Below are 26,722 nucleotides of genomic sequence, written 5' to 3' on the forward strand. Positions count from 1 at the left end.
AATATCACTCATGAGATTATAGGTTAAATATTGAGTCACTCCAATCGCTTGTGGATTCGCAGGTTGATCCAAATAATTGAGCCAAATTATATCAACTACATTTTTGGAAGAATGTGCACAATGTATATTTGTAGGCACCACCATCCAAATGGCAATTTCGTAACTATACAGAGAGTATAGTATGTACCTTGCTCGACCTGTATTTCATTGGCAAGGCCATGCATCACAATCACACGGAATAGGAGGTCCAGCTCCACCCCACCCCACCCTTTGGCCACACAATAAAACAAAACTCTCTCTCTCTCTCTCTCTCTCTCTCTCTCTCATCTTTTTGGTATGGTATGTGTCTTTGACTTGGACTTGCTCACTCACAGAGTCACACGCTCACACGCAAAATCTACAATAATAGCATCACTCTCTTTCAAAATGCAACCTCTCTTTCTCACACCTGAGCCATATTTATTGTTCTTCATCAGTGCCTGTCGCTAACTTGACCGGCTCCAGCTCGGCGATGGGCGTACTGCGCCACCGCCACCACTACCGCTGTCGTGTTCTGCAAATTCTCGCAGCCTTAACATTTATCTTTCTTGCTTCTGCCACAGCCATCTCTCTCTCCTTTCTCGGTAAGCACACAAACCCCACCAAACCCTTATCTACATTCTCAACACAGTGACTAATTCTTCCCCCTTTTTGACAGGTAGTGAAGGACCGGGTCTGCCGGGAACCGGAGAGAGACATAAAGAAGGATCGGGGGCAGTATTTGAGCGGTTTGGACCTAGTCGGAGAGCTCTGGGTTTGGGGTCTTCGCCGCCCACATGCAGATCCAAGTGCGGGATGTGCTTGCCATGTAAACCCGTTCACGTGCCCATTCATCCTGGTCTGAGCACTCCGCTAGAGTACTACCCAGAAGCATGGCGATGCCAGTGCAGGAATAAGCTCTTTATGCCTTAAAAGAAAGCAGCAGCAAAACCAGAGTGAAAAACACAGTGCAGATAAACGAGTAGATATCAATTTTAGTATTAATTTTTAAGTTTTTAACTGTCTTGGTCATGGGCTGCCAGCATTGGTGGTTCTTTTTTAGGTTTATCTTATTGTTGCCGTTATTATTACCGAGTTTTGCTCTCCTGTAAGGGACAAGTGGGATCGTTGGGAATGCAAGAATTTAGGTGATATTATCGAGAGGGAACCTTCCATCTCTCTCTCTCTCTGTTAGTTTAATTATGATGATATTTTTGGTTTTTTTCTGGGGGCCTTGCATTTGATGCGAGTTAATTGTGAGACAAAATGGAAGTTAAAGGTGTAATTAATATAACAATCTTCTTAAAATGGGTTTTTGCATACCGACTTATTCTCTCTAGACTCTACTCTTCTTGTACGTGTCAAGCTTTAGTTCAAGGTGCCGTTGCCGCTAGGTTTGCCTCAGGAGAAGATCGAAAGAGTCTAAAAAGAGCTGGTTTTACGTCCAGGTTTGAAGATCCATATATTACATAAATATTAAAGAAGTTTGTGTTAGATAATTAATGAGTAGCTACCACTAGCTAGCCTATACTGTGTGATATTTTAAGCACCTAAGATTTTTATCCTTAGGATTACTTAGTATGGGGTACATTATTGCACTCTCCCTCTGCATTCTGCACATTGAGTAGTAAATGGATAATAGTCCATCTGTGGCACGGATATGGGCAATTTCAGGGTATGTAAATGGGGTGGATTCAGAGGAGATGATATTTCTTATAATAAAAAGGAATCACTCTTATCCATGTGAATCCAACATGGGTTTCCATTCTATTGTATGAGCATCGTAGGCAACTATTGAGAAAGAGCATCAAGGTAGGGAAAACAAGGACATGGCATTTGTTTGTTTCGTTGTTCTTCTGCGTCCTGATAACTGGCTTTCCTACCGTACCTTTACCCCCACCTTTTTTTTTCTTTCTTTTCTTTCTATACGATCTCTTTCGCTGTTTAGAGATACGACAGCATTCATATCTCTGCGGACATCAAATTTTTTTTCTTTTTATTCTCTCTCTCTCTCTCTCCATTCTACCTCAAAAGTCTCATCCTGGCTTATTTCCATCTTTACCCCCTTTTTAATCTTCCTTATGTCTGAGCCACTAACTGCACCTAAAAGAAGACTGGAAGAATGTAAATAGTCAAACCCGTTCAATGCGTTCATTGCATTATCGACCCTTGGTAGCCAAACTCAGTTTTGCTTTTGACCTTAATGCATAGATTGATGCCAGTTAAAAACTTCAAATTCCTTGCAGCACAATAAACGTACTGAACTCTGAAGACTTTTTCTTTTCTTTTCTTTTCTTTTTTCAAAAAACTGGTGTCCTTGCGATCAACCCAACACGAAAAAAAAAATCGTCGAAATGGCGAAGTTTAGAAGAAAATGCCTTGTAGTCAGTGCAAGCCACAGCCTCAGCAAACTCCTCTTTTTTTATTTTTTGGCGAGAACCAGCAAACTCTTTGATCTAAAAGGAGTAGCTCTATTTTTCTCTCAATTTGAAAAAGAACATTAACAGCTCATACGTTCGTTGATAAACAGTACTGCATTGTTGGACCAATTTATGGTAGCCCAACAATGCAATTTTTAGTTAGCACTGGCGTTACGTTTTCTCTTGACGATCGTATAGTTGCTCTCCACACCAATTCCATGAAACTTAACTGTAGTAGATGAGCTCCTACTGTTGCTGTCTTTTACGCCAAATCTGTATCCGTGGCAGTGCCTATATGTGTTAGGGGAAAAAAGAACACTGTATGAAGAATAGTCCTATGGGCAGACCCTCCCTCTAAACGGCCACCAAATACCCTCAACAAGTTAGAGAGAAAGAGAGTTCTAAAAATCCACTTCCCGAAGACCCCACAAAAAAAAATGACAGATACGGTGTGGCATGTTGCTCAGCTGTCCCTTCACGAGGCAGCCTGACATTTTATTATTAATCTCTAACCATTTCTGCCTTAACCAATAATTATTTTTATTTTTCTAAAAAAGTGTAAAATTCTGAATTAGGTGAGACAACTTAACAATTAAGGCAGAGAAGGGTGAATCGGTGGCCCCAAAAACATATATAATTAAAGATTAATGTTACGTATATTTATTTTTATATATATTTTTATATATTTTACTATTGAATTAATTTTTTAATATATAATTAATCACATCACTTACATACATAAAATAATATATAAAAATAATTATACATAAAATTTTTTATAATTAAAAACACACAAGTATAGTCAGCTCGCCCATTCCCCCACACATGACCACCTCACTTTGATTTTCAGAAAAGAAAAGATAGGTGTAAGATGATTTGTTAGGAAGCGATATTTGATTTGACAGTGTTGTTGGTTCTGCCTGTGATCTAGGTGGTACAGATTTTAGATCTATTTAAGACCTCTCTCTCTTTCATCTTATCAAACTGTTGGGAGTGCTCTCTTGTCAGTCATTCATACGCTCTGATCCTAATTATTCCACCAACTTTTCTGTGCGATTAGAATTCAGTAAGAAAACAGTGGCTTAAGATAAATGATCAGTGATCAGCAGCCAGCTGAAAAGGAACGACGAACAGAACAAACTAAAAGGGTGGGCCTCTCACTCTACTTGTAAAATTGTAACTCGACCATTCGTATACTTGAGTTGGTGTACAGATCAGCATGGTATTTCGAGCGTCGTAGCCCCTGCTCCTCTAGATCTGCTTCAACATGCACGCTTTAGGTAATTTTGTTTTTGAGTGAAGTTTATATTTTGAACCTTTGGCTAAACAATATTCTAAAATCTGACGATTTAGGTAATTTCCAAATTGATTTTGCGATTGTTATGTATGCTTAATTGGGGTTCATTCCCATTCATAATATCATCAATCATATAGCTCAACCACACATTTAATAATCTTTTCACTGATATATATCCAATTTAATACTACAGTAACAATCGTTGTCAGGAAAAAAACAAAAATCTACAAGAACAATCCTTTCGATGGATATATAGAGTAGGCTGGTCTTTTAAAAGATGGTGATTGGTGCTTTAGAAAGCAGAGATAAAGCATGTGGTAGTGGTTATGGGTGCATGGCTGGGTTTCACACTTCCACACAAATTAAGGAGCATTATTTGTTGTATTAATACACAATATTTGACAGGAAATTAGGTGTTGTAGTTTGTAGAAATTGAGAAATTTTATTTATAATCTCTATACCTGTACAGACCCTTTATTAAATGAAAAAAAATATTTTAATAATTTTAATAATTTTAAAATTATAATTTTGAAATGTATGATACCTGTTTAAGAATCTGAACATGTTACGTACACAGCTCAACGCGTTATCGGAGGAGCTAAGTACGTACGTAAAGATGGGACATAAAAGATCAATCAAGGACGGCAAAATCTTAAAAAGTGATATAGGCTGCTACAAAGTATAAACTGCGAGAAAAAGAAAAAGATGCAGTAAATTATTTCAACACGGATGGTAAGAACAGATGGCCCTGCAAAACCACACCGATTCGCTGCAGTATATGGCAAAAACTTGAATTATTTTATTTTAACTTATTTTATATAATTATTATAATTTTTATACTAAATATAATAATCAGTTTAATTTTTTTAAATTTTAAAATAAAATTAATATTAAAAAATTATATTATAATAATATTTTATTTAACTTTCAACAAAACATCTCATTTCATCTCATCTATATTGGATAATCAAACGAGACCTAACTTGCCGATTTAGATAGTGAGTTGAGATAAGTTAGGATAAAAGAATAAAATATTATTAAAATATTAATTTTTAATATTATTATTTTAAAATTTAAAAAAATTAAATTATTTATTATATTTTATATTGAAAGTTAAAAAATTTGTGATAATTAAATGAAATGAATTGATATGAATTTAGTAACCAAACGCAGTTAAAGATTCCAAAAATATAATAAAAAATACATTTAGACTTGCTACAATATTTTTCATATTTGCAAAGAAAATTAATTTACTTAGCTCATATTTTGGATGAAAACTATTTGACTAATTCAATGTGAAGTAAATGTAGATGATATTTGTTAAATTTAAAAATAAAAAGACATTTGACTAATCCAATACCAATGCTCATATTATCAGTGTGAGAGCATTAGCAATTAGATTGAAAATAAATAATATTTATCTATTCCACTCGAAATCTAATTCCACTATATCTATCTAAATTCTATATAATTATCAGTATTATTTATTTTCAACTTCACTTTTACCTTTTTAGAATTTTTTTCGTCGTATTTTAAAGATCTATTTATATTTTTTAATCAAATAAAATATATCTTGTTTTAAATATAACAATTTATTACGCGGACTTACTCGGTAATTTTATAATAAATAGCAAAACATTTATATCGTTTATTCTAATTAAATTAGTATTTTTTTTCGTATATTTCCGAATAAAGTCTGCACATATCTTACGCCTACTTGAATTAAAGCAAGATGGAGAAATAAATGAAGAAATTGTAGAAGTCTGGATCAATTTTGTGAGAGGAATGAGAAAAATCAGGATGAAAAAAAAAAAAAATTATTGTACGGGGAGAGAGAAAATAACCTTAAAAAGTGGATCATCACCACTGTGGATGCAAGCTACCGTTCATCTGCATATATGTTGAGCTACTGTAGTTAAAACCACGTATGGCTATTATATACTTAATTCAATGCAGATCACTTTTGGGCTTAGATCATCCAAAAAGTTAGCCTTTTAGAATAAATGCCTACACACCGACACCATAGAAGGTAATATGCCATTTTTCAGTGTCGTGAACAGCAACAAAGATAAAAAATGGTAGAAAATATAAATTAACATTTTCCCATAAATATTTCAGCCAAGACCTATTCAATGACTTGAACAAAGGAAAATGCCATTCATACCAACAGAATAGACCGATGAAGTAGACTGATGTTTCTTTTTTTCTTCTTTAATAATTAAGAAAGTGATTATTATTAAACATGTATTTTTTTTAAAAAAATATATATCACAAATGCAGTGATCGGTCCGTTTTATTGGTTGGCTAATTTATCAGTTTAGGTAGCAGCATCCTTGAACAAATGCAAAATCAGCCAAGATTTACTGAACAAGGCAAGCGCATTTTCCATGTAAAAGTAGACCCGGCTATAGTTTCTAATGCAAAATACAGCTATAAACCGAACCCAATTACGGAATCTCACGAGTTGCTGAGCATGTTCATGATCTAATATTAAGCTATAAAACTAATTTAGTATTTGCCTTTCTCACCTAGCATACTGACCACGTGCATAATCTAATATTAAGCAATTCACATTTCACACTACCTGATGATTTTGAATAGTTTCGAGCTTTGCACGGTTTTATAAGGCCTCAACTTCTATCCCATTTGTTCCCCAGTTGCAGGTTCGTCTTTGCCACCATCAATATTCCCAGTTTCTTCTTTACCTTCATCAATCCCCTCTTCAGGTTTCAGTTCAATCGGGGGTGGTGGCAACACCTTTTCAACCAACTCTACTAGCTCCTCAACTGCATCTCCAAAACGTTTCTCACATTCCTCAACAATCTGTCAAACATAAAAGAAATAAATGAATAGTTTTTAAAAAGTATGCATTACATTTGGAAAATTTACTTGTATTTTCAAACATCAAAGAACCACGTGACCAATAATCTCTGGTCATTATACATTCAAACAATAAAGCACAATTCATTCGCCGAGGATAAGTTGATTAATATCTTTTAATGTCTTTGTGAGTACAATCTTCTGACAATCGTTTTTTTCCCCAATAAGTAATCTCCTGACATTCTAATCAAAATCCAATTCCCTACAGCCTCAGGTTGCACAACCACTACTCACGGTAAATCTGTCTTTAAGTGATCCCCAGTACACAATCATGTGTCAGTCCAACAAGGCCTGACTGACAGTCAAAAAGCTTAAACCAGTCGTGGGGAGTCTGGGGACAGTACCCGAATGAACATTATCCAAAAGACAATTCCTTCCCGTCATATTGAGCAGCCTGAAAAGGAGGTGGAGTGTTTTTTGGAGTACATATACATGCTTCGAGTTCGTCATCTGAGATGTTCTGCTTAGCCACATGTTCTCATGGTGAGAGTGAGCACGTCAATCTGACGTGAGGTTAGCCATAGATGGATGCAAGCGGTTTTTTTATTAAACTTTCAGAGGATAATTGAAGAAAAAAATGTTCAACATTAAAAAGGATAGAAAATTTAAAACTATCGGTTAGAAAATATATTATATATGCTGGCTTCTGAGCAATATGAGACTTCGTGCCCCCCACAAACACCGATTGTGGGGCAAACCATCAAAATTCTGCTGGAAAATTTTGAAAAAGAAACCTATCACGGAATCAGTTTACACTAACAGTCAACCTCCTTGGCCAAGAAAGATAAATAAAACTGATTTAATTTCTTAACAAGATTAGAAGATATCAAACACAAGAGTCTAAACTTGGAGTAAAGGTAAGGTTTAACTTAAACTGTGAAGAACATGATAGAGATAAACTATTGGATCGGAGGTGGGTCTTGGGGTCTGAATGTCATAAGGTTTGACCTCTAGAAATTAGCAAACCATTTTGGGTGTTCGTTACTGTTCAATGTCATGGATTTATGAACTACAGAGCAGACCAATTGCCATCTCACAGTTTTTAAAGAAAAAAGAGCCAGTTTTTTTCGATTTTTTTTTTTTTGTTTTTTTTTTTTTGTTACATTGCTCGTCATTATATTGTGGCTGGGTTATCAAGTTGCTTGATTTCTTTAGTCCTATATCCAATTGTATACAAGCCTAGGAAACTTCACCAAGCTTATATATAAGGCTCCTCTTATGACATAAACTTGGAAGCCTAGGAATGGGGGAATTTCACACTCTTAGGGCCATCGGACAGGGAGAATTTCCCTTGAATTATACGAGGTGTACTTGCATAAAATGTTTTGCCAAGGGTCATGCAACCTAGGGATTGGTCAGTACTTTATCCCAAACACCCTGTGCCAATTAAAAAAACAGCCTATGAATCTACCAGAAAACACCTAGGAGCAAGAAGTATCTCTCTAAATTCTCTCCTCCTAATTATAGTTCTCATCATATGCCCAATATCCTTCTGCTTACAGTTAATTAACATGTACCTATTTGCAGTAAATTCATTAGCAAGCCTTTTAAGTCAAGACTCTGCAAAGCCCTTATCCTCGTAACAAAATCCCTTACTGCTCAAAACATAAAGCATATGCTCCAGACATAACGAGATATTCGGGCTTCTAACAATATAAATAACAGAAAAGACCAAAGAAACTATGCTGACAGAAAACTTTCTACCATTTACCGTATAGATTTCAACTGCAGAAGACGGCCTAATGTTGATAATATTTAGCAACTCGGCCTTTGCAAGGTCATACTTTTTACACCTTTCCAAGAACTCATTGATATTCTCTCTGGTTTGCTTGCAAGCAGCACTCTGAACCAAATAGTCATATACCTGTATATAGGACCAAGAAGAACAATCATCCCCACAAAAATTTCACACCACTAATTCCAATAAGGAGAAAAAATGCAGAAGTTTGGATGGCCATTGAGAAGAGTATAATCAAACCTTGTACTCGGAAGGTGCTACTTTAGCAAGAACCCGAGTAGAATCATTTGCAGCCCCTTTAGACCTTAGAAAGTCGAGTACTTCAAAATTGGTGAGAGCGCCGGCATTGGCCTCCAAACTGCAAAACATTTCATAGACCTTATACACATAAAAAGCCAAAATAAAAGAAAAATTGCAAAAACAAACAAATAAACAAAGAGAAGGCATTAAAGGTTTATAATCTACAGACCAAGACGGCTGAAACTAGGGGTGTAACCAGTCCGGTTTGGTCCCTTTTTGTACATTTTTTAGAACCTAACTGGTATACACCGATTTTGAAAATTTAAGAACCGATACTAGATCGATTCACTACTGAAACCGGAACTTGCGGTTGTTTTGGTTTCGGTCCGGTTTTACAGATTATCTATATTAGTGATAATATAATATTTACATATACTAAACTATTAGTCTATTTATATTATAGTATAAGTACATTATTTTATAGTAATTATCGCATACTAATATAGTATAGAATTTAACTATAGTCTATATGAGTTCTAGATTTTTTATATGATCAAATATGTAAAAGTGTATTTACAAAAAGAAAAAATATATATATTATAATTTATTATGCCAAAAATGTATTTATCTTTGATATATATATATCATAACTAAGTTTATATTAATAACTTAATATTAATGTTTATGTTTAAAACTAAAATTTATATGCTATATCAAATGTTATTATCATAACTAAGTTTATATTAATAACTTAATATTAATGTTTATGTCTAAAACTCAAATTTATATGCTATATCAAATGTTATATTAAAAATTATAAGATTAATTTTATATTATAGCACATGTTATATTAATTTTATGTTATAAGATTAATAGACTTGAATAATAAGATTAGAAGTTCATGCTATATTAATTATCAATTTAACATATAATATATATAATATAATATAAAAAATGATATATAATATAAAATTATAAATATATATACTAATCCTGATTAGTTTAAACCAGTTCTCAAAATATGAAAACCGGTACCGCACCAGTTTAGGACTAGTTTCAATTCTTAAGAACTGGTACCACACCGGACCGCTTACAAACCAAACTGAATCTACCGGCTCGGTCCAATTCAACCGATTTTATTTTTTTTACACCCCTAACTAGAACTAATTTACAAATAGAAGCCCAATTACCAGAAAGAAAAACTAGGATGACCAAATAAAATGGTAAGCACATTGGGGAACATTCAGACAATTGACAATTTGAGAAAGCGTGGCATGATTGTTGTGGAATGGTGCTTTTTGTGTAAGAAAGCTGCAGAATCTGTGGACCATCTTCTTATTCATTGTGATGTGGCTAAAGGGTTATGGGATGGTGTGCTTAGTAGATCCAGACTGTCCTAGGTTATGCCTAATTCAGTAGTAGAAGCATTTGCATGTTGGCTTAGACTTTTTTCTTGCTCTCAAAGTGGCAGCTGCATGTTCGTTGTGTATTATGTGGTGCATTTGGTTGAAAATGAATGAGAGATGTTTTAATAATAGGGAACGCAATGTAGATGAAATATGGGAATTCTTTATATGTTCTTTGTTTAGTTGATTTTCAGCTATTGAAATCTGGGCAGTACATGAGTTGCTGTCCTTGATGTTCTAATTCTAGAATGTATTTAGGTGTTTCTTTTGTACACTTTCTATGTACATGGGGCTTCGCCTATTGCATTCAATGAATAAAATTTTTACTTATAAAAAAAAAATGGTAAGCACATACCTCTTCATCCCAGGAACTCAGAGACTAAAACTTTGTCAGAGTATGTAACACCCCGTACCTGGAGGGTTAGGGAGTTCGTTCCTGTCACCTAAAAATCACAACCCTAAAATACATATACAACTCCAATTAGCATAAGAAGTAGCTCTATAACACATAAAACTCCTTTAATCAAAATATACGTTCCTCCACAAAGACATCCAAGAATTTCTCCAACATATATTTTTTTTTATATGTAGAATTTCTCCAACATATATAATAAAAAATATCCCCAAAGTCTGAATAAAAGTTATCAATATTCCAAAAAATTATTTAAAGAAAAACAACAATTTTCTGAATAAATAATCTAATCACTTGTACCCTTTGGTACTCATTCCTCTACACTCCTCTCTTGTGCCTCCTATTCTTGCTCCCTAGCTGAAATCTCAGTCATCTAAAAAATAATGAAAATGATTGGGTGAATTATCAACAACTCAATAAGCAAGGAGCCTATACTAGTATGTAAACTTGAGCTAGTTATAGAAGGCAAAAACAAACAAGTCTCAAAATATGATAGTGGTATTTTCACAAACGTTTCATTTCAATAATAATATAAAAAAGACCGTAGGCACAAGCGTAACTGAAACATTATCATAAACAGAAGCAGATACCATGTTTACCCCTGTGGCAAGGTTGTGCATGTATGCGGTTAGCCAAGTAGAACATATCATTTTTCATTACCAAGGTGATTTACTTTCGTGGTAAGGTTGTGCATTCTGCGGATAGCTAAGTAGAACATAAACCACTTTGTCACCAAAATGATTCCAGTTAGAACAGATATCACTATCTTGTGGGGGCCTGGAGGCCATTATTATGTCCTGTGATTGGGCCAGAGGCCACCATTATGTCTCGTGATGTGGCCATAAATCAGAGCATAACAGAATCATATGCCTCAGGGTTTTCATATGCAATATCATATCATAATAGGGTATTGAGCAAATAAACATCATATAATCAAATAAACATTTCAGACTTCATATTCATATTTCATGCAGTAGAGAAATAGAGTACAAAAGTTGGCTCATGTATACACCAGTCATGATAAAATATCATACTTGCAAAGTTCAAAACAGAGACTGGTGCAGAAAATAACCAAGGTTTTTGTAACAAAATAGGCAAGTTTTCACCAAATCAATCTCAATTAGTTTTAGGCAAAGTCTAGCATAGGAAACTGCTTACCTGACTCTTGCAGAGTATAATCTAAGATTGGAACCAAACCGTAGCAAAATTGCAACCTAGTCCAAAAATATCGCTAACATACTAATTACTCATACCAGAACAAAACCAACCTAACTAACAACATTCTATATCCCCAACTATAGCTCAATATGAGCCCAATATATAACCCATAAATAAAATAGTCCATCGTGGTGACTTGGGTTTATAATAGCCCAAGTACAGCATCTATTCATGTACCACCCCTTCCCGTAGGTCAGGAATATTATGAAATAATAAATTCATAGCATAATACCCGGTAAAGATTTCGAAGTCATGAAAATTCCTCATTTATTGAACCATCAAACTAAGTTAACATAACAGTCATTGATAACGTAAAGTTGAAACATAATGAAAAGGCATCAACTAGTTCTATGTGAAACCAACACTGCTTAAGTGTCTAAACCATATACAAAGGCCCCGTTTGGTTACACCAATGAGATGAGATGTTTTAAATAGTAATGAATAAAATATTGTTATAATATAACTTTTTAATATTAATTTTGTATTGGGATTTGAAAAAGTTAAATTGTTTATTATATTTTGTATGAATTTGAAAAAGTTGTAATGATGAGTTGAGATGAGATTTTTAATTTTGTGTAACCAATCCGGGCCTAAGTCTCTAGAAATTTATTCTACTCCTAGCACTCATGCTCTGTATCCACGAAATCATCATCTAGGACATTAAAACATAAAAACAAAGAAACAACAAATGAGTCAAAGACTAAGTAATAGCACATCATATTGTAAACGTAACTTAATTTAACATTAGGCTTAATTATGAAAGCTTACATATATCGTCACACATTCACATAACATATATATCATTCATTAGTAACATAAGCATAATCATCCATAATCATGGCAATAAATGTAACGTGGATGCGTGAATGACTGACTCTATGCATTTCCTATAATTCATACGTATCTTATTCATCTTGTCTTTCACTTACATAGTGGCCATCTAACAACCCCTCCCCGTAGGATAGAGATATTACTAACATTAATAGCATAGTACCTAGTAAAGAGATTCACATCTAGAAATACCTCATTTATTGAAAACATCAACTAAACTGAACATAACTGTTTTTGAAACATGAAACTGAAAACGTAAAGTTAAAACATAAACTAAACCTAAGTGTGAACTTTTATTCAAATAACATAAAAGAAGACTATGTCCTTGCACTAGATCTACTCTTGGCTCTCCAGCTCTACGTCCTCACAATCATCATCTGTGGCAATTAAACGCAGGAGGAAATAAAGAAACAAATAAAAATGAATCGAATACTCAGTAAATAACACATCATTCCTTAAAATATAACTTAGCTTAGCATAGGCTTAATTTTTTGAAAGACTCTCCATAACATACATATATCATCACAAATTCACAATCTTACTGTAAACATAACTTAATTTAATTCATACATATATCGTCACATATTTACATAGCATACCCATTTATCATTAACAAGAGCAGAATCATACACAATCATGGCAAACCTGTAACGTGAATGCATAAATGACTTACTTCTTACATTTTCTAACAATCATACATGAGTCCATGGCAAATGGTGAAACACGCTTGTCTTTCTATCTTGTCTTTCACTTATCAAATGGTGACCCATGCTTGAGTCCATGGCACCACATAACTTGTTATAATATAGAGTGAAACACGCTTGAGTCCGTGTTTCACCTACATATGGTGAACCACACTTAGGTCTGTGGCACCGCTTATCATATTTTGTGGTGAACACGATTAGGTCCGTGTCACCCTTTAACATATTATGGAGTGAAACACGCTTACGTCCATATTTCACTTAACATATGGTGAATCACGCTTAGGTCCATGGCACCGCTTATCATAACTTTTGGTGAACATCCTTAGGTCTGTGTCACCCTCAACATCTTATCTTTCTTAATGCATGAGAAGTTTGTTGGACTTCATGAACTTTTCTAGTATATGGCATATACTTGTACATAGCATAACATAACATGACATGACATAATGTGATCTGAACATAAACATTCCATGGCATACATTATCTGAGTTCTATATGAACTTTACATGACATACTTGATCTAAATACTTCATGACATTACATAGCATATATGATTTAATCACTACATGAACATGGCATACATGATCTAAGCACTACATGAACATGGCATACATAATTTGGCTATTTTATTACATGGCATACTTGACTTAAATAACTACATGAACATTTCATGGCTTCCATCTGATTTTAGCAACATTCACTCCATCAAACAACAAATTCTTTCATACAAGCATAATGTAATAATTCATCAAAGTTCGCGAAAGGAATCTAACCTTAACTTAGCTCGTAGCATAGCATAAACAAACATCATATTTTCATATACCATTAGAACATTTATAGTACACATGCAATTATATGATCATACTAATTACCTCTTAGTGCTACTTCCACAATCTTACGTCGTAACTCGTGACCTATACGAGGCACTAATCGTCACTAACTTTTCTAGAAAGACGTGTTGTAGCATTCTAAATACTTAAAATCATACATAGAGATAATTTAATCACACTAAGATTACTACATAATAATATTAATCAAAACTCATAACATATTCCTTAACTTCTACTTAAAATATAACTTAATAATTTTATAAAATCTAGGTAAAAAGTCAATTGGAATATTAACTAAATAATAGGCTCAAAAATGGTTTAAAAAGGATACTTAAAAATATACTTTAAAATTACGCTTTAAATTCCCCTACATACTTTCTATAAAAATAAGTCTATGACTAATATATTTATTTAAGTAGATAAAGCCCATGTAAAAGTAATGTTTTTCTGAAAATATAACCAGCCCAATCAAATCACTAAAACAGTTGCTGAAATATAATAAAATAAAACCCAATTTAAAACACAAGTCCACCTCAATGATACATGTCTAATTAACCTCAAGCCCAACCCACAAGGAATTTAGCCCACGTACTTGATCAGATTTAAAACATAAGTCAGCATAGTTACTTGAGGGTAAAGAAGTAACTTCTCCAGAAGTTCCTTCAGGATGATCTACGAAAGTCTACAAAACAAGGGGTTTCAGGGGCATTAAGGGACGAGTTTTCCTACGTACAAGCGAATTCGTGTACCGATCTGCATACCAATACTACTCCTTTATATTCAAAATTCAAATTGACACAATTTTCATTAAAGTCGGACTTTCTGACCAATCACGTTGAATGGTGCGCAGAATCACTAAAGGGAAAAGGGCAGCAAAGTAAATTTGCAATTACCAAGGTTTGAAGTCTTAACATGTACAGAGGCTACAAGATATTTTGCTTAAAAGAATTACCATCAAAAGTTGACAAATGATAGTGGGTTGCAACTTGCCACGTGCATGGGTTGATGGGTCTTTTTGAAATTATTTAAATCACTAGGCAGAAAGCAAAAGCAAGTTAGAGAATTTAACCAGCGAAATACAAAAAGTTCATTTGAGAGGAAGGTTGTGCGCCGGACTCACCGAGATAGAAGAAGACTATGTGTGGCGATGGATCTGAGAACTAGTCACGGTGACACAAGCTGGAGAGAGAGAGAGAGAGAGAGAGAGAGAGAGAGAGAGAGAGAGAGAGAGAGAGAGAGAGAGAGAGATTGTCAAACGGCGAGGGGAGGAGGATTCTGGCATGGGCTTAACAGGGAACGGTGCAAGGTGGTAGTGCCTAGTCGGCGGGTCCTGGGCAGCCCAGGTGGTGCTCTGACATCCTCTGAGGTCGACGGTGGGCTAAGCAAAAACACACAGGTGCTGTCTGCAACAAGGGACTTGCTGTGGAGTGGGTTTCTTTCATTGTGTCAGAGAGATTTCTTGGGTTTATTTCTAAAGGGTCTCGGGTGAGTTAATAATAATAATAATGAATCACACTTTTGGGGTCTGGATGTTACAGGCCATCATAACATGTCTGCATTGGTCCAATTGTCATTGACTGTACATAACATATCATAGCGTAGGGTAAACCACGCTTGGGTCCTTGTCACCGTATCGCTTATCATAACATATAATGAAACACAATTGGGTATGTGTTGTCACTTATCATATGGTGGACCACGCTTGAGTCCGTGGCTTGCACATCCACCCATAACTTAAGGCCAATCTTAAGCAAACTTTTCATTCATGTGTTTTCTCATCAACTTTCATAATGCATGTGAACATGTTTGACTTCATGAAATTTCATGGCATGGCATAACATTGAACATGGCATAACATTGAACATGGCATATCAACATGAGTCTTACACAACATAACATAACATAGGCATAGCATAACATGATCTAAACATTACATGGCATACATGTGATTTTCATAACATCTCATCTAACAACAACCCATATCAAGTAGGGGTGTACAAAAAACCACAACACCGGCCGTGACCGACACAAACCGGCAGCCGGAGGCTGGAACCGGCAGGGAACCGGTCAGCTGACGGCAACATTTTAACAAAACCGACGGATGTCTGTTAAACCGCGACCGGCTCAAACCGCTGAACCGGCCGATGACATATACCCTTCTTCTTCTTCTTCTTTTAATATTATACCTATGTGAAACGATGCCGTTCCACTTAAGTTTAAGTAGAACATCATCATTTTATTACTGGAGTTGTATTTAAAACACAACTGCAACGATGTAGTTTGGTATCAAATCAAACGGTGTCGTTTTATTCATTACGTATAAAAAAAATAAGTGGAACAACATCGTTGGATTTGAAACCAAATGGTGTCGTTTTGAATTTATATCGTCTTCTTCACCCTTCTTCTTCCTCGAATTTGTTCTCTATTTCCCTCGCCCTCTCTCACTCCTCTGCAACTCTCTCTCTCTCTACTCTATTAGAGGAACATCGTCGGTAGGAGAAACCGAGAACCGACCGTGAACCGTCAAAGAACCGTAGAAGTCGATGCGGCCGGTTTCTCTCCTCCCCATCGATCGGTTATGGTCAGTTGCTCCTCCGTTTCTCCTCTCATCGGTCAGCGTCGATTTTGCCCAAAAACCGCGCCGAGGAGGTCGATTTTCACCCCTAATATCAACATAGCATACAGAGGCTCATTTACAAGCATATCACCAAAATTCATAGAGGTTCATGAAAAGGTGCTAACCTTGAATTGGCTCGTAGCGTAGATAAACATCACTTTTTTTTTTTTTGATAAATCGGTAAACGTCACACTTTTCATGCAAAACTGAATATTTACAGCATACATAAAGGTATGATCATACTACTTACCTCTTAGAGTTGCTTCTTGGTTCTTGCTTTGTAACTCGTTACCTATACGAGGTACTAGATGTTACTAACTATCTAGAAAACGTGTCATAGCATTCTACCCACTTGTACACATATCATGAACTTTAATTTAATAAAATATTTATTGAATTCAACAAATACTAATATCATATAGTTATTTTTTATTATGTCGAGGAACCTTTCCAAAGCATGGCCCTTCGGATCCACCCCTGCAGAGTAAACCCTGGTCCCGTGCACTGCACCCTCGGAAGTTTCTCTATACGGAACTAGTTAAATCGCTGGCTTTTCACCAAGAAGTGTAGCCCCAAAGGATTGTTTGCACCCATAAGGTGTTAAATCTTGGACCTTGAGGAGAGTAATACCCCAACAACAAGGCTTTCACCACTTGGGCCAACCCCCTTGGGATTTCATATAGTTATTAAAACAATAATATCATATCTAGTCCTAAACATAATTTAGTAGGGAATATATATAGTATCTATTATATAAAAATAACCATGGGAATATGGGTTTCAGAAAATAGATTTAATAATACTATAACTTGATCATAATTTAATACCTAGCAGCCCATGATTAAATCCCTTAATATCACTAAAACAGTTTATGTAAGAATACAACAGCCCAGCCCAACAGAAATCACGACCAACAACATTCAGCCTAGTTAAAAGGGCATTTGGGACATACTCATAGACAAGCATGGGCTTCTCGGGTAGGTTGGGAAATATTTTCAATTGAAAAGGACATTTGAGGAAAAAGGGCAGCAAAGTAAATCTGTAATCACCAAGGTCTGAAGTCTGAACATGTACAGAGGCTACAAGATATTTTGCTTAAAAGGATTACCATCAAAAGTTGACAATTGATAGTGGGCTGCAAATTGCCACGTGCATGAGTTGATGGGTCATTTTGAAATACTTACTAGGCAGAAATCAAAAGCAAACTTAAAAAAATTTAACTTGAGAAATACAAAGTGATTATTTGAGAGAAAGGCCAAGTGACGGACTCACCAAGAGAGAAGAAAGGTACAGCGGCGGTAGATCTGATTGATAGAGAGTGACCGGCGGCACAAGCTGGAGAGAGAGAGAGAGAGAGAGAGAGAGAGAGAGAGAGAGAGTGTGTGTGTGTGTGTGTCAAATGGTGAGGAGAGGTGGAGGATTCCGGCGTGGGCTTACCGAGAAGGTGCGGGTTCGACAAAAATCGACCAGCCAGCAGTTTCTGGGTTGCCTGAGGGGTGAACCGTCGTCCTCTAAGGTAGTCGGAGACGGCAGCAAACACAGGTCAATAAGCCACTGCAGAGAGAGAGAGAGAGAGAGAGAGCAGCAGCAGCAGCAGCAGCAGTAGGGGAAAAGAAGGAGCTTACCGTCGGCGTACCCTGTGGTGGATTTCAGCGAGGTGGTGGTCTCGTATGGAGAGAAATTGATATGGGGTTTCTGTTTTTTACGTGGGGCTTGTGTGAGAATCGGTTTGGCTGTGAGGGGGAAGACAGTGTGAACAATCTGAAAGGATTTAGCTAGAGTTTTGAAATTTGATTCTGACTACAAATTAGGAAACTGCCCCCCACTAGGAAATAAACACTGAAAGTCTAAAGCGTGGAGGCTGGAGGATTTCCATTCAAAATCAATTACCATCTCAAAGCAGATATATATTACTAAAAATAAAAGTAACAATTATAAAAATAATAACAATAATAACAATATTACAAATAATAATAATCCAATTTTAACTCCCAATTAAAATCGCCACCAGAAGGAAAACACAATTTTATTAAAACCCTATAAATACTAAAACTACTAATTTGCAGCAGCAGCAGCAATAACAATAACAATAATAATAATAATAATCCTAAGCCCTAATTTAAGACCCGTATGTTACAATGCACTAATCCACCAATAGATTAACCCAACCTCCTTGATTTCCCTTACATTTCACCCCAACGCATATCATGATTTGCAACCACTCCCGACACATCAGAACACCAACTCACATTTTACAATCATTCCCTCCTCCGACCACGAAAATCATAAATAAAGGGAACCTCCAAACGCCAACCAATCATGAAATTATTCAACTACCAATCCCAACATCAACTAAGCCATGAAATTACTCAAACCCCAATTCCAACATCCAATATAGACACTCCAAATTTACCAGTAGCGCCAAACAAAACAGTCGAATCTCACTATGGTTACGAGGCTAAAACTCAAGAGTACCTTATTAAATCTCGGAGTAGCGATCGGTCGGATTCAATGGTGTGGCAGCATTGTCTATTGACGTTCGAGATGCTCTGTGACATTGAAGACATCATTAACACCGAATTCGAGATAGTGAGGAAATACACGTTGGGAGAACAAAATCGGACAAAAAGGGGGAAGCCGAGACAGACACGAGCGACCAAGGCAGAAAAGCGGGAGAGAGAGAGAAGAGAAAAGTACCTTGGTTGTGGCGTGGCGCGGCACCCTGGCTCCGGTGACCTTTATCGGTTGCCGCCGTCAGCCTAACACAGAGACAGTGAGACGCTGGGAGAGAGCTAAAGTGAGAGAGAGAGAGAGTGTGTGTGAAGGAAATGGAGGTGGAGTAACTTGCCGGTGTCGGAAACCGAGAGCGAGAGGCGTCGGTCTGGACGTTCCACGGTGAGCGAAGGTGCAGAGGAGAGAAAGAGAATCGCACTAGGGAAAACAGAGGCTTGGTGTGGCGGAGCCTTGTGGCGCACGGCGATGCAGCGGATCTTCACGGTTTCGACGGTCGGAGCTGTAGAGAGCGACGCAGCACGAATAACCAAAAAAGCTCCCGAATTCTCACCCAATGCAGCCTTTTTTACTCTTTTTATTTCTAATTTTTTTATTCTTAAATATTTTTTTAAAAAATAAAATTTCACACCATCACTTAAAAAAATTTATTTAATCCCTAAGTTTTAAAAATAAAAAAATTCGGTAAAAACAAGGGTTGGCTGAATCGGTGCGTTTTGGGCTGGGCTTTTTTTTTTCCTTAGATTTAAAAATATTCTCAATTTATCTTATCTTATCACTACAAATTTTTTTAATTTTTTATATAAAATATAATAAATAATTTAAAATTTTTAAATCTTAATTCAACGTTTTTAAATTTTAAAATAATAATAATATTTTATTTAATTCATCTAAAATTATCTCATTTTATCTCTAAATTAAACTCATAATTTGGATCAAGTCATTACATAATAATATAAGAGAGAATCAATACGCCTAATGCGACAAGTGGGGCAAAAAGAAAGTGTGAGATTTTATAAATGAAATTAAATGCAAAAAAAGAAAATAGCAGACACCAAAGCTTGTGGGTGTTCAGTAGGTGGGAGAGTGGAGGAGCAGGCAAAAAAATGGGTGCACCTATATTTGATATTGATCGTGGAGTGGGCAATGACCTAAGAGTTTGGGCGAGTTAGCAGAGGATCTATCAGAACCCGGGCCATGCCTTAACAAGCATCCTGCCATGCCCAGACATCACATCAGGAGCACTGTTGGCATCACTTGATTACCCATAGACCGAGCCTTTGGAGAATGCTAGGTCACGATCACCCTCAAGCAAGCAACACACAATTAGTGTGCACGCAAACGAGGTTGTCACACCATGCTCAACGCGCGCCTAGACAGCACGTACTGTCACAACCCCCAGGAGATTTGCCCGGGACCACACCTCGGCACGACCCATTGAAGGTCAGAACAATCACATGGCTAGTCTGCTTGCATGCCTTGGCTCAAACCATGACACGCAGCGGGCGAGCATAGAGGCTATTGACCGCGCGCAGACCATGCGTGCAGGCTTGCGCGTGCCCTTGAGCTTGCATCTGCGCATGCATGCGTGCCCCCACACCACCTAGCAAGGCCAGTGGCGTGCCCCCACAAGCACGTCATCCAGCGCACAGCTCCAGCCTGTGCCTTGCAAAGCAGGTTAGTGGCATGCATCGCGGCGTGCCATCCAGCGCATGGCTCCAGCCCATGCCTTGCGGATTCAGCGCCCAGGCCACCAGCTTGGGTCATGCCGTGCACCATCATGGCTTACCTTCAGCAAGTCATGCCCATCATGTCGTGCACTACCATGGCTCACCTTCAGCAAGCCATACCCACCATGCCGTGCACCACCATGGCTCACCATCAGCTAGCCATGTCGCACCACCCTGGCTCACTATCAGCCAGCCATGCCGCGCACCACCATGGCTCACCACCCAGCAAGCCATGACTGCACCACCTGACCATAGACCAACCTGACCACCGTGCACCACCTAACCCACCATGGGCCATACATGCCACGACTAGCCTTGGTCCATGGCCATTATCTTATTATTTATTTTATTTATTTAATTTGCTTTATTTATTTATTTTTTAGGGACCTATTGGGGGTTTCCAATTTATTTTTCTTATAAATAGGACCTCCTTCATTTGCTTTAGGATCTTTTGGTAAACTCTTAGAGGGAAGACTATTGTTTGAGAGATCATAAACTGGTGCCTTTGCACTTAGACTTTTTGGGTGCAATTCGTGAATCTCAAAGAGAGAATCACACTTTGCAATTCTTTGAATAAGTGTGATTCATCTATCTTGTTCTTGCAACTTGATGCAATTCGTGAATCCAAGTTGTGTTTATCAATATATGAGGTTTATTCATTACTTGTGCAATCCGTGAATCAAGTAGTGATTTATCCTTATTTATGTTTTTGGTTCATTCAAGTTCATTAGTATTTTGCTATTGTTCTTGAGTGTTCTTTGTTGTTCTTGAGTGTTCTTCATTTTGTTCTTCATTGTTCATGCATGTTCTTCATTGTGTTCATGCATGTCCATCCTTGTTCTTGAGGTGATTTTTATTGAATTTGGCTCATTCAATCCGTCCAACCCCTCAAAATTGCCCACCATTGTGTTTGTCAACTTTCCATAGTTGATTGTTTCATCCATTTTACCCTAGCCGACCACCCCACTTTCCAATTAAGATTGGAATCTTAATTGATCCCTAAAATCACTTCCATAATCAGTCATTCATATCTCCATCATATCCCAAGATTTTAGGAAGGTCATCTCCAAGATTCAAGGAAGTATGACTTTCAAGATTTTGGGAAAATTCCTAAAATCCCTCCATCACCAAGAATTCGGTCAACCCTAGCTTGCCCACTCCACATCACTCATCTTCCATCCTAGCCACCCATCTTACATCTTCCAAACCCTAAGCACAACTTCCAAACCCTAAACCATCTTCCAAGTGGCGCCTACACTAGCACACACTTGTGCCGTGCGCCCCTCACCCTTGAACCACACAACCCTTCATCTTCCATCATTCCATACACTCATTTTAGCCTAAACACTTAACCCCACCATTCAAAGTGGTCATATTGACCACCTTTGCACGTGAGCCAAGCAAGAGTGGAACCAAGGTTCGGTCATCACAAGGCCACCATTGGGGTGGAGGACTTGGTGTTTTGGGTCTAGACCGAGGACCCCAACACGTACACCTAGTGCGCGCGCACAACGTGCACGCATGGGCTACGCGCACACATAGTGCTCATGTATGGTGCCCAGCCTAGGCTCTATTAGCTTGGGTCATGTAGACCAACGCTCAAGCCCCACTGGCCTGGGCCATGCAGTAGCTGACCATTATCAAGCTCACAATTGTCCAACTCAGAGACTCACCAATGGCACCCAGCCCGCACAACCTGGGCCGCACATGCAGGGACCAAGGACCAGGCAGGGCCAACCCAACAGACCAACCTGAAGACCTACGCACATAAGCAAGCAGCCCATACTGTGAGTTCATCCAAGCCACCCATGGCCCACTGACAGCATGAGGTTTCAACCAAGAGAAATGGACCTAGCAACCATGATCCACTTTGTAAATAATATGTTATTTGCTTTCTAGTATAAGTAAAGCACTAGGCCATCAGTAGGTTTTTATCTTTGAACATTTGGATGAATTTGGCTTGTAAGCCCCTTTAGGCACACTGGTGCTTTGTCACTTATACTCCATTAGGTGCAATCCGTGAATCCCAAAAGAGAAGACTCACCCAGTGCAATTCGTGAATCAGGGTAATCTATGGTTCTCTTTATTTTCCCTTATATTAATGCATTGTCGAGATATTTCAGAATTGTAGTTTGTGTTTATTGCATTGCATTTGCATTTGCTTGCTGATCATTTTGCACTACTCGAGTGGGGTATCGCATAAGGCAGCCACAAGTTGCAATTGAAGGGCATTCGGTCGGCACCAAGCCTCCCTAGTCGAATCTAGAGTAAGGTCAGGGACAAACTTGACAGTTATTGCCCACCACCCAAGCCACATGCCCAGCCTTAGCCATCTGTTCAGCCATAACTTGTGACGCCCCAAACTCTCACGTACGAACACGTAGAAATCGAGGCACCAGGATGATGACAACACGAGTCATGCATCCCATTGTCAAGTACCAAGTGTGTGTACATGCAATGCATATACAATAGAAATAACGCAGCGGTAATAAAAGTCTTCAACTAAGTATCATAATTTTGTTTAAATACAAACTCGCTTAAAAACAAGCGTAATAAAAATAGGAAAATAAACCACACTCCACGAGTGATCCCTGATCACTCATCCGGCAGAGCCGCCTCCTTGGGCTCAGTCTCCTCACCCTCTGCGTCAAAATCTACGGTATCAAAGACAGTACCGTAGGTAAGTAACAAACCTCAAGATAAAAATACATTCATACAATAATCAAATGCATGAACATGATGCCATATACATATGTCCCGAAAATCATCATTTTTCCACACATGCCAAAAATTCCATTTTTTGCCCAAAACATTTCCTCGCAATTATCCCAGATAATGGCCCAAAAATCTAATCTCATCATTTCTCAGAAAATGACCCATTAACCAAACCATCATAGTATTGTAAGCGGGAATTACAGGTGGGACTCTACCACCATCTCTGCTCACCACCATCCCTACGCATGCACCGTAGATGAGGATCACAGGCGGGACTCTACCACCTTCTATGCTTACCACCATCTCTACATGTAACAGCCCGCTAGAAATTCAATTGTGGAATTTCTTTTGACCTTAAGAACCTCGTGAAAATTCCATAAGTTTACACGAATCGACTAATCGCATAGGTTTTAGCCTGTCAACATAGTTAGTGTTATCACTCACTATGGTGCCAGAAATGCGATTTTAATTATTTGAAATAGTTAGAAGTGTCAGAATACATTATAGTCTACACCACTAGGCTTAATTGAATATTTAGGATTTTTCAGTACTAAGTTTATTACATTTATTTTTGGAGTGAATAGTAATCTCGGTAAACGTACTAAACGCAGTGTTTTCAAAATCACAGTGTGAAATGTCCAAATTAGGTTAGCGAAATTTTATTTGGATAGTTGGCAAGATCTTAACCACACATAATGAATAGTATTAGATACTTAGCACAAAAAGAAACCATTAGATGGAATTATGAAGGAAATCAAGGTGTGAGATCATGACACCTAAGCAAAATACACATTTGGAAAATATCTTAAGAACATAGATTTAAAATACACATGGAAAGATTTTAACCACCTTACTCTTCCAAGTCTACTCCACATTTAGAAAATATTTTAAGCTAATTTCGTGGATATTATTGGGTAAAAATATCTTGAGTTGATTTTTGTAGATATTATTAGGTAAGAGAGTCCTACACTCCACTCTCACTCCGGTAAGAGAGTCCTACACTTAACTCTCACTTCGGATAAGAGAGTCCTACACTTAACTCTCACTCCAGCCTTATCTCTTCCATATCTTATCCACAAGTATCTCCAGCCACCCCTCCCCATGAAATTATCTTCATTTATGCTTTCCATTGAAAGAATACCAAACACTCTCTCTCGGACAGCTTTTAGGAGTTCTTTTGCACACCCATTTCGAAGCTTTTGTAAGTGTTTTATCATAAAGTCTCCTTCATATAAGTTGTTCATCTTTGAGTCTAGTTTCCGTAGATGTATTTTTTGTATCATTCCATGGTCATTTGGTCAGTCAAAAGTATTTTTAACCATGGAAAGGTCATTCTGGGCGTGAATATGGAGAGTATGTTATAGTTTGGAGTTTTTGACCAAGCTAATGGATAGATATTGGTCCGAAATTTTTATGGAGTATTGTTAACATGTATATATGACTATTGGTTGAGGATTTTTGTATGATTAAAGGTTTTGATGAAAGATTTTCTTAGATTTAGAAACTTAGAAACTGGAAGAGGAAAAACAGTTTCTGTTTTGAGAAAGTTTAACTCTTTGGTGGTCTAAACCTATTCTAATGACTTTAATAATTTTATTGGAGGATACTAAGTATCTTATATACATATTATATTATTATTTTGAAGATATTTGATGTTAGTTTCAAATATATGAAATTTTATGCAAAGAGATATTTAAATAAGCCAAAGTGTGGATGTTCTTGGCTAAATTTATGTTTTGGTTAATTTTTAACCATGTGATCTTGAATTAGAAGCTTATATATGTTTTAGGACATCTTTTTAAACCATGTGATGGTTTGGTTTGAAGATCACATATTTACAAGTCATAGATCAAGAGATTTATCAAAACTAGTTGAGGAAAAAGTTTATGTTTTTAGACTAAGTGTAAAACCAAAAACTTCAAATGTTATTTTGTGATTTTGGTGACTTTAGTTCGATGATTTAAAGCATGGTTGATGTTAGGACGATATTATGAATATGTTATAAGTAAGATTTGATTTTTGAAATTCTTGGAGATGTTTTGATTTAAGGTCAAAACTTGTGATTCAAGTGCTTGGATCTTTTTACAAAAAAGTTTGGTGTTAATTATTAACTTTTTCTAAATGGATGTTTTAAATATGGTTTTGAACTTAGGATTGGAAGATGTTTGTTGCAAAATTTTGGTTTAAACATGAGTTTTGAAGTTGGAAGGAATTGCAATAAAAATCAAGAGAAATGGCCTATGGATGTTTCGGCCATAGTGTGTTCTTCATAATTGTGTTTTGTTTTAAATTTTTCTGAGTTGATATTTAAATTTAGGACAAAATTTACATGAGAAATGTAAATTTTGGAAACTTTTGGAGTTAGTATGCAAAATCCTTAAGTTATGGGTAAAACGGTCATTTTCCCACATGTAGAGAGTAAAATGAAAATTTTACTCTTTAAGTTAGTACTTTTCATATTTCAAATTTTTAGTGATTTAGTTCTAACTTTTAGAATAACTAATTACAGTTCCTCGTGATCGCACTTGAAGTTTTATAAGAAACGCGAAAATCGAGGTAAGTTAGCTTTTAACTTACTAGCAGTCTACTGTGTATGTGTGCTAAGTAAAAGAACTACAGTGTATGTATGTATGTTATCATATGTGCCATGCCATGTCAAGTTATCATGTAATTGTCTATTATACAGAATTTATTCTGTCATCAATTTTTATCTGTTACATAATATATTCTGTTATGTATTACTGTACATTACAAGTACGTCATGCTAAGTATGTCATCTATTACATGTAAGTCAAGTCATGTAATATTCACTGTTGCAAGTATGTCATGTTAAATATGTTGTCTATTATATGTTATGCCATGTTACGAAATGTTTCTATCTCAAGTTGGTCATGTATTCTAAGTTATGTTCAAGTCACGTTATGTTACGTCAGGACTTCAGTCCTTTCGTATTCCAGTCACATTTCATCTTGAGTACATTATGATGTGTAGAATACATGGGGCCACAACAACTGTGGAGTATGTATTTTTCATGTTAAGTCAAGTTTGTGTAGAATACATGGGGCCACAACAACTGTGGAGTATGTATTTACACGTAAAATACATGGGGCCACAACAACTGTGGAGTATGTATTTTTCATGTTAAGTCAAGTTTG

The 26,722-nt window shown here is 36.7% G+C and overlaps 2 protein-coding genes across 4 annotated transcripts; one reads left to right on the forward strand and one right to left on the reverse strand.

Moving 5' to 3' along the window:
• Window positions 1-335: 335 nt before the first annotated feature.
• Window positions 336-1,244, forward strand: LOC122278193 (EPIDERMAL PATTERNING FACTOR-like protein 4). The gene is made up of 2 exons (XM_043088318.1): window positions 336-623; window positions 698-1,244. Exons 1-2 carry the CDS (start codon window positions 512-514, stop codon window positions 949-951), a joined length of 366 nt encoding a protein of 121 aa, XP_042944252.1. The 5' UTR covers window positions 336-511; the 3' UTR covers window positions 952-1,244.
• A 4,194-nt stretch (window positions 1,245-5,438) lies between these two features.
• LOC122278200 (DNA-directed RNA polymerase III subunit rpc9-like) lies at window positions 5,439-19,375 on the reverse strand. Of its 3 annotated transcripts, none has more exons than XR_006229313.1 (7): window positions 19,309-19,375; window positions 19,087-19,160; window positions 10,355-10,457; window positions 8,594-8,711; window positions 8,327-8,479; window positions 6,320-6,558; window positions 5,439-5,625 (listed from the first exon to the last, which is right to left on the reverse strand). XR_006229313.1 is itself a non-coding variant. In XM_043088342.1 (7 exons), the coding sequence occupies exons 4-7, from the start codon at window positions 10,360-10,362 to the stop codon at window positions 6,373-6,375; spliced, it is 465 nt and encodes a 154-aa protein (XP_042944276.1). In that variant the 5' UTR covers window positions 10,363-10,457; window positions 10,712-10,784; window positions 19,087-19,160; window positions 19,309-19,375; the 3' UTR covers window positions 6,095-6,372. The 3 variants fall into 3 exon arrangements, 2 of the variants coding, with proteins under 2 accessions (XP_042944276.1, XP_042944263.1); XM_043088342.1 differs by lacking the exon at window positions 5,439-5,625 and adding an exon at window positions 10,712-10,784 and having other exon boundaries at window positions 6,095-6,558; XM_043088329.1 differs by lacking the exon at window positions 5,439-5,625 and having other exon boundaries at window positions 6,095-6,558.
• Window positions 19,376-26,722: the final 7,347 nt, after the last annotated feature.

The sequence above is a fragment of the Carya illinoinensis genome, chromosome 1 (assembly GCF_018687715.1).
Source record: "Carya illinoinensis cultivar Pawnee chromosome 1, C.illinoinensisPawnee_v1, whole genome shotgun sequence".
Classification (NCBI taxonomy): Eukaryota; Viridiplantae; Streptophyta; class Magnoliopsida; order Fagales; family Juglandaceae; genus Carya; species Carya illinoinensis.